Genomic DNA, 14479 nt, shown 5'->3' on the forward strand with positions numbered 1-14479 from the left:
AGAATATGCAGACATAATATTTGTTTATGGATTCTGTAATGGGAATGGTAGGGCTGCTAGTCATCCAACATTTGGGTCAGTTTTTAATTATTTGCGAGAAAATGGCACTTTTCCTAGAGGAACAATAGAGCGACATGTAGATGAAGCGCAGGAAGATGACATTATGGACGCCGTTACTATGAATCCTACAATAAGCACTAGACAAGTAAGTCGAGAACTCAATGTTACTCAATCAAAAGTAAGTAGAGTCTTACTAAAAAATAATCTATACCCATATCACATTCAAATGGTTCAGCGACTACATGCTGGAGATGAGATCGATAGGTTGGAATTTTGTAGATGGATTAACAATAATCGACCAACGCTATACAGGACACTATTTACAGATGAAGCCCAATTTACCAGAGACGGGATAAATAATTCACGAAATTCACATGTGTGGGCAGAAGAAAATCCCCATGCTATTCGAGAACGTCGTTCTCAGTTAAGGTTTTCGGTTAACGTGTAGATTGGTGTCATAAATAACCAATTAGTAGGGCCTCACTTTTTTGATGGTCCTTTAACAGGGCAGGTCTATTTGAACTTTCTACAAAATATTTTGCCGAATTTGCTTGCCAACGCGAACGTTGCTATCCGAGGGATGTATTTTCAGCATGATGGGGCACCCCCACACTTTTTACTGGCAGTGAGACAACATCTCAATAATGTTTATGGCAACAGGTGGATAGGACGTGCAGGTCCTATTTCGTGGCCTTCAAGATCCCCTGATTTCAATCCCGTTGATTACGATATTTGGGGACGATTGAAGCAACTAGTTTACGCAGTGAATATTAATAACCGACAACAATTAATTGATAGAATTATACATTGTTGTAATACTATTAGAAACGATCCCCAGACTATCCGTAATTCAATACGTCAATTAACAATTCGGCAACAAAAATGTGTACAGGCTGCAGGGTTCCATTTCGAAAATCTATTTTGAATTATTTTTGTTTTGTTACCATTATTGTATCTTTTCCAGTTCTAATTTATGGGTTTATCATAACTATGTACATATTTTTAGTTTTTTTTTTAATTGTTCTTCGTTATTGTTAGTAGTTACTTTTTTTTTGTTGTGCAGTGACTCAGTTTATCATTTCAATTAAAATTTTTGAAATTTATAACATTTGTTTAAATTAATTACCTTATAATTTGATACTTCATTATGGTTGTTCTATTTTTGGTAAGATTTGATCGTTCACTAAAAATTTAATAAAAGTGCGACCACATTGTCGCATATGTCGTTTTCATTGGCTATTTATGTAGTTTAAAAATCACTTATTGCATTTTAAAAAAAATATATACAGGGTGTAATATTTAATACGAATCTATAAATTAATTTTTCCAAAGCCAGTCCTGGAATTTTTTAGTTTAGCTAATACCAATCGAATGCTTGATAGTAGTGTACTGTATCATGCAAAAATTAAAAAAATCAAATGAGCCGTATAAACACTACAGTAAAATGAAATCAATTTACACAATTACAACAATCACCCTGTTAATTAATAAAGAAGAGGAGTTGACATTTTTTAGTGGCCACATGATATGCTCCCTGAGAGACTCTACATATGGTAGAAGTATGTAAAGTTCCTCATGACTCACCCTGTATAATTATTCGGATAAATATTTGTGAATTTATTAGTGCTTTAAAGAATATCAAAAAAACGTGGTGGTCACATCCTGCACCTATAATTGAAAATTAAAAAATTTATAGAAGATGGGAGTTGCGTGTACTCACCGCGGATCAAAAACGCATTCGCCAGACACTTTTCGAAAAGTGCTTGACGCGTTTTAAGAAAAACAGTAGTAATTTTGGCATCGATTCGTTACAATTAATGAAACATGGATTCCCTTCTAAACTCACCAACAGTTAAAGTACTGAATGAAGTAGTAGTTTGAATAGAAGTAGTTTGAAGACTTCAAACAAGTCGAGGACAGTGCCATCAACGAGAAAGACAAAGGGCTTTGCAGATAGAATATCTTGAAAACGTGAAAACCATAACTGCAGAATATAACTCACAATTTCTAATGAAACTGGACACAATCACTGTGGAGAGTAGACTGGCCTTAAAGAAGTTTTTTCATCAGAACAATTAACATGACTAAACAAATGTCTTGGTAATTAAAACATTGAAAGATATCCATTATGAAGTGCCGGAGTATCTGCCTATTCCTTAGATTTAGATTCTGCGAACATAGATGAATACTTTGCACTACTTCCAAAGGAATATTATAGAGACGAGATAACGACATTTGAATACCGCTGGATGAAATCATTATATACACACATATATATGTCCCTTCCCATATAAGTTGGTCCACCTATGGAATTTGCAGTTTAAATCGATTACCATAAACAAATTATACCCTGCATGTTTTTATAAATTTCCACATTAATTAATATGGCATTTTTATTAATATTTATTAAAAACATTGCCCTCATGGTTTTTTATTTATTTTCAACAATAAAAAAAATTCACTAAACCCTGGCTACGCATTCACTTATGTCAACATACGTTGATTTTTTCATTATTACATTAAATCCAGAGGTAGCTATGGAAAAATAAAATCAAAACAAAAATATTCTCAGTTAATGTCAAATGTATTTTGTAGTATTGTAAAGCTCTTTGCCCTTTGTGGATTGTACAATGGGTCGAGGTAAAGTTATCGATGAGAAAATTTGTTCAATCATTAGATTTTTTAATTCTGGATACTCCAATTCGGAAATCGCGAATATGTTGCAATTGTCACGCTATAGTATAATAATAATAATAAGTCAGATGATACAAACCTACAGGTTCGGTCACAAAACCTAAAAATGTACGAAAAAGTAAAATAACCGAAGCAGATCGAAGGGCATTAAGACGCAATATAGTGAAAAATCGATGAGCAAATTATATGAAGTTAAGCGTTTTATGGAGTGACGTTATTGGAAGACACGTTTCTAGATCAACATGTCACCGAGAGGCCCACAAATTAGGATTTGGTACTTACAAAGTAAGTTTTATAGTCGAAAAAATTAGTACGAAATTTTAATAAATTTCATTATATTTTAGGCTAAGGAAAAGCCACTTTTAACATTACAACAAAAGAAAAATAGCCCAAGATGGTTAAAAGAGCATAAAGATTGGACTCTGTCGCAATAGGATTCAATACAATGGAGTGATGACTCCAGATTTGAAGTGTGTGTTGAAGACAGTAGGAGTCGCGTCATTCGCAGGAAAAATGAAGCTTTCCATCCCGACTGTATGAAGAGAAAAGTCAAATTTCTTGCATCTGTCACGATCTGGGGCAGCATGTCGTCTAAAGGTTTGTGAAAGTTACATTTTATCGATGGGATTGTAAACACGGACAAATATTTGAATATTTTAGAAGAATCTCTTTTACCGATTATGGAACACCGTTTAACACCAGCGGAAGATTTTGTCTTCCAACAGCACGGCGCAGGTTGTAATACCTCAAAAGAAAAAGAGTTTAAAATGGATTGAAGACCATGGCATACCACTTCTGTAATGGGTTTCTAACAGTCCCGACTTGCCCCCGATTGGGACTTTGTGGCGCGAAATGAAAAAAGCTTTAAGAAAACATCCAGCTAGGTCCGTCAACGAATTGAAGAAAAAATTGCAAGAAATATGGTATTCATTTACATTAGAATTTTGTCAAACCTTGGTAAAAACTATGCCTCGAAGAATTGTGGATGTCATTAAAAATAAAGTGGATGTAACTCAGTGGTAAACTTTTTCATTTTTTTTTGTTATTTCATATTCCAGCGTGTTTTTAAATTTATTATTATTCTGTTTAATCAATAGTTTTCATTATAACGTTAAATAGTTTACGTTATAAAATATTTTGTATAATTAGGAAATTCAAAAATGTTGTTTGATGCATTAAACCTTCTAAAATTTACGCTGCACTTTTATTTTTGTTCTCTAAAATTTAATTTTCTTATCAATCTAACGTTGGAACAACTAATATGGGAAGGGGCTCGTATATTTATAAATTATAACTATTACCTTATATGCAGTATAAAAAATAGTAAAAGAGTGTCATGGAAGAACTAAATCACAAATTTTGACAGATTTTGAGAGAATCTGCCTGAAGGTGCCACAGTAGATTATCACATTATACAGAAGTCATTTAATAGCCTCAGATCCGGTATTTCGAGATTTAAGTCGAAATTAAAAAACGGAATATTGAGATGAGGTCAGATACAATTCTGGAAAACAACAAAAACTCTGAGCACTTATAGTAGTGCTCAGAGTAAACTAATATTGATGTTTAGTGACAGAATAATAAAAAAACACGAAACTTACCAAAAGAAGTTGCACAAAAATATAGCTTAGTAGGTTAATACTGCAAATTAGTTTAAATAAGATAAAAATGCAATAAAATGAATTTTAATATTGGAAAACTTAACAACGACGGAACCGTTTTGCACCCTTGCGCTTTTTGGCTACAAACTGATTCACTTGGTTGTCATCAAGAAACGATTTTAAATTAACTCGAACAATTGGTGTTTCAACATTTTTAATAATGTTAATAATTTCATTGAATATATTTCTAAGTTTTTCATCGTCATCATCACTCATATCGATTACATTGTTTAGTACCAAAGAACAGGTAGTTGGAGTTGCCTTATATTTCAAAATAGCCAAATATAACGAATATTCTTCCACCACGTAGAGGTAATTAAAGGCACTTTTAAACTTGTCGTTGAAACGGTCAAAGCAATGATATCCGAATTCCGCGATTAGTTGTTCTAAGTAATTTACTGTTTTGGTGGCTAAATCGTCGACAGAAGAATTTTCCAATTTAAATGAGATCAAGTTCAGAATTATATGCTCATCGAAACTGTCGATCAAACTGAAGTTTTTATACCAATTTTCGGCGAACATAGCTAGGAATTGTTGGTCGGGTTCATTGTTAATACTATCGATGAAAGATTTAAAAAATGAAATTCTCATGGTATTTAAAAATTTAGACAACATATCAAACACAATTTGGAAGTTCCTGTTTCTTTCCGGTATACGAGTTCGTAACACACGTACCACAAAATCATCGATATCATCAAGACGTTCGTCTACAACGGGGAAGTAACGATTGATAATATGGGTTGTGAATGACACAGACAGTATTGACAATATATCTGCAGACATGTGATTTAGAAATGAATTCAAATAATCAGTTATTTTAACATCTTTCGATTTCAATCCTTCAAAGTACTTCCAACATTTTTCGATATATTGTGCTCTATATTTGACAGGTATAGTAACGTCCTTCAAACTATCCAAAGTTTCTTTATCGTTAACATCAATATTATTCATGCTCTCGATAACTTTATCCAGTAGCTCTTCAGACGGATTCTTTAAAAAATACTTTAAAGTTGCTGAAAATAGATATTTTAAACTCGAAACATTGCTTTCTTTTGTATTTGTTAATACATGCAAGGCGTGTTGTTTATCCAGAACTTCACAGCTAAAGAATATGGCGTGTTTCCTCGCAGAGACTGCTTGTTTGGACAAAGCTTCTACGTACGAGTAAAGTATTCTCTCTGGAGATCTATAGAAACTTTTCTGCAATGATGGTAAAACCGATTGTAAATAGTCTCCTCTGCAAAATTTCATTATTGTGGGAAGCATTTTGTAAGGTTCATTAACGTAGCCAAGTAGTTTCGCTACGTCACACTGAGTTTGATATATTTTACGCATCTCATCATCCATTAGATCAAGTTTGTCCTTTTTGGGTAAATATCTTTCAGAAACAAAAGTTATAAAATCATCAGTAGAAAGTAGGATAGATATTTTAATTAATATTAATCTTGATATATCGATGTTACCACTATCCAATCGAGCTATCAGATAATCGCTCACTGCTTTATCAAATCCTAAATGCGAATAATGTTTAATTAGTTTATACATTTTATAACGGTCTACGCACTTGGTATTTAGTGCTACTATTGCAATATAAGGCAATAAAACTTTCGGTTCATTTTTTAAAAACCAGCCGATAATAGAAGAATCCGGAAATCTCTCAAAGAAATTTTCACAATAAAACTTTAACAATTTGTTTGCGAAATCATCTCGGTCTTTAGTAAAAAGTATTTTACTAAAGAGTGTACCAAACGGACCCAAAGATTTATTTTCCTCTATCGCTTCTCGCATTAATTGAAAGATATCTCTATTGTACTCTACAGCATATTGAGGGAATTTTACATTATATAAAATAACATTTACTATTATTTGATTATCGAAATTAGAATTTTTACTAAAACTTTCATGTATTAACTGCACAAATACAGGAAAATCTGCAATCTTAATACAGTATTCGGGATTTTCCTGACAAAACTTTAAAATTGTTTGGAGAAAATCTAGTTTAAAATGTTTATTATCCGTATTACCCTGTACACTCTTAATAACATCATCTAAGAGTTCAATCATTTCTATATAAAGTCGTTTCCTTAGCGATAAATCCTTATAACTGTAATGTATACTATGGCCTTCTATAACCATGTCTTTAAAATAGTCAATAAGCAACGATTTGTAATCTTTACCATTCTTAACTAAGTATTCCAAATGTTTTTCAATAAAATCTCCATTTTCCTTAAGGTACAATTTCTTCTGAATTCTTAAAATATGGATTTGCTCGTCGATATATTTCCAGTGGTTTTCATTTAAATCTTCTAAATTGAAATTATTTCTTACTGAACCCAACACTTGTTTGCGAAAAGTCGTCTCTTCGTTTCTATGTCTAAAAAACATAATTTTGTTGTTAATAATAAAAATAAGCTGAAACTGCCAGATGTACAATGATTTGTATTCAATAAAATACACTAGACCAATATGGTGAAAAGACACGAGTTCTGCCGTTCTGCGTACGCTGTGGAAAAATTCAGAACAGTGGGGACAGCTTGAAGGTTACTCTTCTACAGTGTTGCAACGTTGTGATATAAATAAGTAAAATGTACGAAAACGACAAATTCTAAATCGGTAAGTGCAAGAAGTAGTTTAGGTTTTAAAATTTACAAAAAATGAAGCAGAAGATGAACAATTATTTATGAATTTAACGAAGTGCAGAAACGTACTGCTGCAATGGCAGGTGTTTATGTCGCAGTACCACTGCTTAACTATTATTTTTAACCTAATCTACTTTTAAGGTTAGAGTCTCTCAACTATAAAAATAATTGCTGGTAAAAGTCTTGCAGTTGATGCTGGAAAAAGTGTTTTCGTCTCCACCAAAACAAAATGGATACATTTGATGAGACTTTACTTAGTCGGACTATTATTAATTTTTACATAACAGAGAATAGAAAGAAAAAATTACTGAACAATGTGATTATTTGAGAAGTATTAAGTTAAGAAAAGAAATATGTAATTTAGGTTTTCGCTGGAAAAAACAAGAACCAATCGTCGCATTTTAATGGAAAAGCACGATGTGCAAAAATTGCGACTTGATTATTTACGTAGAATTAAAAGATACTGACCAATTGGATTGTTAAGGATAATCTTTTTCACCGATGAAACCTATTTGCACTCTAGTGTTACGCCAAACCCTTGCTACGCCACTGATCGAACGTTCGAAGAAGCTATCGCTGTCGAGATAATTCCAAAGCGTTCTGATCATTCGAGCTACAGGTTCTAGCGACGCCGAAAACACTCCACAGGGCTCACAAAAAGCAAGACAACTATATATAAGAGCGATAAATTTCTACGGTTAAATAATTAAATAAAAGAGGTTAGTCTTTGTATGTGGGTATATTTTATTTTATAAAAACCCTTAAAAGGGCAACATTGAAAGCACGAACGTTTTCGGAACAACTGTTCCATCATCAGGTTAAAATACCTAAAATAAGTATAAACCATTTAATTACAGCAAACGTGGTTTAAAATTTTGACAAAGGTTAAAAAACAAAATGGTTATACTTACAGGTTACCATGCCTGAGCCACCAAAATATTTGGGTAAAAACCCTTTAAAATGTAATGTGTTACCAAAGATTGTACATGATGATAATAATATTATATGATTAACATAATATTAATATATTAATAACAATAATATTAACATCATGTACAATCTTTGGTAACACATTACATTTTAAAGGGTTTTTACCCAAATATTTTGGTGGCTCAGGCATGGTAACCTGTAAGTATAACCATTTTGATTTTTAACCTTTGTCAAAATTTTAAACCACGTTTGCTGTAATTAGATGGTTTATACTTATTTTAGGTATTTTAACCTGATGATGGAACAGTTGTTCCGAAAACGTTCGTGCTTTAATGTTGCCCTTTTAAGGGTTTTTATAAAATAAAATATACCCACATACAAAGACTAACCTCTTTTGTTATACGTGGTATACAGCCAGCTGCAGGAATTATTTTCCTTGTGGATTTTAAATAATTAAATATTATAAACTAATTGTGTTTTAGTGTTAGTGTTGAAACACTGTAAATACATTAAAATAAACATTACATCGGTGTCACAATTAGGCATATTTAAACAAATTCTGTGAAAAATGGCTACAAGAGTTGTTAAATGGCGATTTAAAGTCACCGATTTACGACGGAAACTGGAAGCTAGAGAACTAAATTCTGTTGAGAAAAAGGCTGAATTAGTCCAACGGCTGAAAAACACTCTGGAAGAAGAGGATCTTGATCCGGAAATGTATGTGTTTACGAACCACAGAATGCTGCTGTGATTTCTTCGATTACATCGTTAGAAAATAAAGTTTCTTCTGGTACGTCCAAAGTTTCTACGGACATTGTTTCGTTAGAAAATAAAGTTTCTAACGATATTTCTTCATTGAAGAAAACGAAGTTTCTGCTAACATGTATTTGAAAATCTCCTAAGTCACTTCTGAGATCTCTTCTCTTGATGAAACCAAAGTTGTTACCGATATTACGTCTTTTAAAGGAAAGATAAAAGAAATTGATCCTCTTTTGAACAGAAACTGAAAGACATTAAAAAGAAGATAAAGAAAACGTGCACAGCTGACAGAGGAATTCGATCAATTACAGTAGAGACAAAAGACGAAGAGACAAAATGTAATTTGGAACCACGGCCGACTTTGAAGGGAATGAAGGTTCTGTTCTTATTTAAGTTCTAACTTTCTACAGAAAATCGTTATGAAATAACTACATGAAACAGTTCGAAGCAGATGCAAGAGCGAATGGATGGTACGAAAAAGAAAAGGCTGTCAACCTGATTATTGCTCTTCGAGGAGATGCCTTGGATGTGCTTCTTACCATAGCCGTAGTATACATCTAATCTAATCACAGTGTTTTCTACATTTCATGATCACGAAGACCACCAATAAATGTTCGAACAGACAACTTTTTTAACATGTCTTCAGTAGCTGTTAGATAAGCATATTGCACCTGGCAACCTGGCATAACCTGGCAACATATACCTCATATTCTTGAAGGGCCTCATCTCGCTTTTGTCTTCGATTTTTGAACTGTGACTGGTAGACATGTTTAGTCTTTTCCTAATCCAAAATCATCTGTCTCCTCTACGGCTATGATATGCAGCACATCGAAGGCATCTACTTGAAGAGCAATAGTCAGGTTGACAGCCTTTTCTTTTTGGGTTCTTCGGTTTTTGACACAAGTCACTGATTGGCGGCTGAAGACAAACTCAACCAGCTTGTTAATCTGATGAAAGGCACTGCATCCAAAAAAACGAAGATCATAAGCTGATGTAGTTGTAGTAAAATGGCACATGTACGAATTATCCTAGGTACGCCACAAATCAAGAACGGATTGGCGTTAGGGGGGCAACTTCAATCCGAAACTTTTTCAAATGCCATCTAATACTAATAGCTTCTTTACAATGTCGTGAAGATAGTGTATACATAAATGATGAAATAAATGGTAAAAACTAAACATTGTTGCTGGATACTTGTGCGATTAGGACCATTATACACCCAACAATTATTATAAACAACCTTAACAAACCTTTATCAATGAGGTTGCGACTGCGGACTGCCGCTGGTGAAAATACCAACATTCATGGAGAAATTCAGACACAATTAGGAATTGTGATAGAAAAGTTCGTTCATACTGACACAGTTGCTGACATCGAAGAGGATGTTATATTAGGAAATGGCGTAATGATTTTGCATGGATTTCAAATGAAGAGAAAGAAATTTAAAAATAGACTAACCAAAATTGGTAACGAAGAGGTATTTCTTCATTCACATGATGACTTTACAATAAAGAAATCTCGACCTGTGATATTTAAAAATAAAAAAAGAACGGGAAACTTTGATGTTTCAGGCGAAATTAGGGTGAGAAAATGTAGAATCACTTTCACCAGATGTCCAAAAAAATTATATACGATGCAGATTTTGCTCAACAAAAAAAAAAAGAAAAACGAACTAACATTCTATGTAGTTATTGTCAGCAGCTTTATGTTCCAAAAAATGTTTTACATCATTTCACACTACTGTAGTTGAGACCTAAATTAGTTCTGTCACCCATACACGCATTTTTGTGTGTTTTTTTCATAAGATAAGTTTTGTTCCACAAATTGTACAAAGGTAATAAATTTTTTCCAACATTTCGAACATTTGTTTCTTACTTTTTCTATAAACAAAAAATGTATTATTTACTTGAAACGAGATTTGATACATCCAAAACAAAAAGTATACTAAAGACAACAGAAATTCGAATACTAATAAGAATCACGAGAAAGACACCGAGCGATCGAAAAAGACGTGACGAAATTGGAACAGCATGCAAGGTGAAAAAAATAGATAACTGAATACTAAATAGGAAGCGAGAATGGAACAATCATATAAGCAGAATGACAGATGATAGGGTAGTCAACATAGCAAAAGACAAATCGCCGTCGGGAAGAAGTGTAGACCAGCGACAGAAAAAATGTAGTACCAATATAAAGGCATAATCCAAGGAAACAGAATCAGGAAGAACTGCCTAATAAGAAGATAGAAGAAGAAAAAGAGTTGACCTGTTAATACACTCGATAGGTATATTTCAATTATGTTTGTCCCAGTCACCACTAGATACTCATAGAGGCGAGAGCATGCAGATCGCATTACTGATTTTACCGCAAAAGTGTTAAACAACAAATTTGTTATTATTTGCGAATTCCAAAGTATTAAGTAACTAAATAATATATCTTACCTGAAACAGACATATTTCAAAACTTCCACCAGCGAATCCAAATCTTTACTGTTGCTACATGCTTCTATCATTAGGCGCACCAAAGACAGTCTACCGTTTATATCAGAAGTGACATTAACTTTTTCTTTAAGGATCGGTATTGCTTTTGATGGTGGGTAATATTTAAGAAAGTTATTGTAATCTCCCTTTTGTTCTTTGTAATTAACTTCAGCCCATAGCTCAATAATTTCTTTGGGTGGATTTAGCTTCATCATTGAATTAAAATTCAGCAAGAGATCTTTTAAATCTCGGCCATTGAATTTTTCGATAAAAGTTTGATTAAATAAATTCCACCTTCTGTTTTTAGGATAATAGGTTAATAACATGCAGCTCCTACAGTATATACTTACACTATTGAGCGTATTAGGAAACAGATTTTTAAATAAAGTTTCAAAATTTTTACCTAATTTCCGAATCACTATGGAGTTTTTTAAAAATCTTAGGTAATAATCGGTATCTTTTATTATGTCATCATTAGCCACATTAAAAATGTTTTTAGAAGTTCTTTTGCCAATTCCATATATCAAAATGTTTTCCTCTCTTTGAAGTTTCAACAGAAGTTTCGGGTTCTTTGTGGCTATGTGCTTTAGAACTTTTTCGTCATTATATTTTCCTTTATTGCTATTGAAATAGTGCTTCAAATAAAACATAAACAGCTCTTCACTTTTATTGTATATATTAAGTACTTGATTCGAATTTAACTTTAAATCATATTCTACAATTATTACAGTTTTGATTTTAGTAGGACTACATTTGTGTAAGATCATCACTGCTAGTGGTAAACCATACCTGAAAACATTATGATTTTAAGTCAAATGCATCTTATAATAGGGCAATTATTACACCCAAAATAAATGATAAAAGTTCATATTCTACTTGAACAGATGTTCAATATTATTAATGTCAGATTTGATTTGTTTAGCTTTAAAATGGTTTCGTAATAAAATTAAAAGTTCTTAGTGCTATTTCTTAATTTACTATCCAATCTGAAAATGTGGTAGTTAGAATTTGAGAACTTATTATATGAGCAATTTTAATTTAGCTAAGTGTCTACAAGAATGACTACATCATAGTTACATTGGGAGATGGAGGTTCAAAGTTAATCTAGTCTAGTATATATTCCCCAATATTCTGATAATAAATAGAAATAGTGGATATTATTATGCTAGTGTAATATTATCACATATTGGGGCATTGATAATAAGATACTGTGTCTATCAATAATGAAAAGTACAACTTTTTACATCTAGTGGTACAAGGAAAAATATTCAGAAAACATTGCCAATATGTTACCACTGTATCTGCTGAGCTACATCCACAGAACAAAAAGCAGAACAAGAAGAAGACCATAAGATATACCAAAAAAACAAATATAGCAATCATACAATGATAAGGAATCCAAGATGTTAAAATAATGAAGGTAAAATGGCATGCAATATATGGAATAAGGGCACAATGAGAGAATGACAACTGACTAGAATGGACATAATTATATGATTTCACAGAAAACACAAATGGTGAAATAACTACATTAAGAGGCTTGAGTTGTTTTACTTACTTCTTTTGAAGAGCTTCAAAGAGTGAATCTATCTTTTGTTCATTCCAATGATTTGAAACCCTTTTTAGAAACTTCTTTTTAACAGCATATGATAAATGTGGCAAGAATTCTGTTACAAATGTTTCAGCTTCTATATCATCAAATATATTCTGGAAAAACCAAACTTGCTTCAAAATTTTACTTATGTAAACATCATTTCCTCCTTTGAGAATTTCAATAAGGTCATTGGATCTTTTATAATAAATTAAAGTGTCAATATAAAACAAGTTTTCTTGGTAAGATTTAGGTTTTAGACTTTTTAAGACATTTTCTAATTGTGCTTCATTTTCAAAAATTGTTGTTTTTAATAACTTAAAAAGACTTTTTGATCTTTCCCCTTTTAAATCCCCATCAAGATTATGAAATCTTGTTGCAAAGTCCACCTGATCACCCATTAGGTTTTCCTAAAAAATAAAAGTGTTAATAAAAACTGCCAAAACACGAAATATTTCAAATGCTTATTTGATTCCATGTAATAGGCCATCTTCAAAAATACTTGTAAAATAAAATCAGTACTTGTGTGTCCCTATATTTTAATGAAAAAGCAAGCAATAATCTGTGACTGAGCATGGAATGAGCCATGTAAAAAATCATAACTAAGTTTGACTGCGAAATCCTTGTTTTCACAGCTTGTTTGTAGTGTAGTCATTATAAATTTTGCTGAATGACTTTATATTTATGCCTAAACATTTTCAACTTTTATATGAACTTTTGTTCAACAAATTTTTTTGAAAATATTTAGTAAAAATGCTTACGATGAACCAACTTACCTTAAATTGGGATCCACTTCTACAAAAATTTAGTTCAAAAATTTAATAACAAATTAGATATAAACTAAATCGCCGGTAAAAAAACATTCAAGGGGTATCTGACTCTGACATCAGATCTGGCATTCGACAAATGACAAATTATGTCATAGTACAGTTGTACCATCTCGATGAGTTGTACAGTCAACAGTAAACATAAACAAAATATGCCATATTCTTCTTTTTATAATTAAAACAAAAACAGAAAACATTTGGATATAACTACAAGATAAAAATTTAAAGATATATTAAAGAATTTATAGAAATATATTTCAGTAGGTAATATCAATTCTACAGGTAAAGAAGTGTATATCTAGGAGCATTTTTACATCGCTTTAATGTTGTTTTGTCTACACATTAGCGTTAAATGTTCGTTGATGCACTTGGTTGTAGAGAACGAAGTAGGACTATAATTGCTAATCTACTTTATAGATTACTAAAAAATAATCCTTCAAGGCAACGTCTTCGGAAAGCGAGGAATTGGAAGAAAAATATCATGGTTAAAACCCCGAGAAATGGTTCTCCGTTAAAGAGCAGCCATTACGTGAAGAAGCGAAAGCCTAAACGAGGTCTTCGTAACATATTTATATAAATATAACTATTTATGCAGAATTATTTTTTATTTTTTAAAATAGGCCTTACTTTCTTTTTGTATATTAATGTCTGTTGTTGCTATAAGTCCAGTTATCACCGATTCATGACCAGATTCCACAAGAGTGCGGTTAAGACTGCTCTTTTACTTATTATTTATAAGTATTACTTTTATATTTTACTTTTTTTTAATTATAATTACTTTTAGACTTATCGCCTTTATCATTGCTTTGTAGATGTTTTTGAAATACTTCCTCTCTAT

The 14479-nt window shown here is 32.1% G+C and overlaps 1 protein-coding gene across 1 annotated transcript; it reads right to left on the reverse strand.

The window, feature by feature from the left end:
- Positions 1-1475: 1475 nt before the first annotated feature.
- LOC140443958 (uncharacterized) lies at positions 1476-13709 on the reverse strand. The gene is made up of 4 exons (XM_072535493.1): positions 13591-13709; positions 12782-13224; positions 11185-12012; positions 1476-6789 (listed from the first exon to the last, which is right to left on the reverse strand). Exons 2-4 carry the CDS (start codon positions 13213-13215, stop codon positions 4455-4457), a joined length of 3597 nt encoding a protein of 1198 aa, XP_072391594.1. The 5' UTR covers positions 13216-13224; positions 13591-13709; the 3' UTR covers positions 1476-4454.
- Positions 13710-14479: the final 770 nt, after the last annotated feature.

This window comes from Diabrotica undecimpunctata, chromosome 6 (genome assembly GCF_040954645.1).
Source record: "Diabrotica undecimpunctata isolate CICGRU chromosome 6, icDiaUnde3, whole genome shotgun sequence".
NCBI classification, from domain to species: Eukaryota; Metazoa; Arthropoda; class Insecta; order Coleoptera; family Chrysomelidae; genus Diabrotica; species Diabrotica undecimpunctata.

Bases quoted from the DNA above. Each gene is read 5' to 3' on its own strand.
- LOC140443958 (XM_072535493.1), bottom strand. From the start codon at position 13,215: ATGGGTGATCAGGTGGACTTTGCAACAAGATTTCATAATCTTGATGGG. The intron at 12,013-12,781 runs GTAAGTAAAACA...TAATGTTTTCAG, and splicing joins TTTGAAGCTCTTCAAAAGAA to GTATGGTTTACCACTAGCAG. The intron at 6,790-11,184 runs GTAAGATATATT...TATGTTTTTTAG, and splicing joins TTGAAATATGTCTGTTTCAG to ACATAGAAACGAAGAGACGA.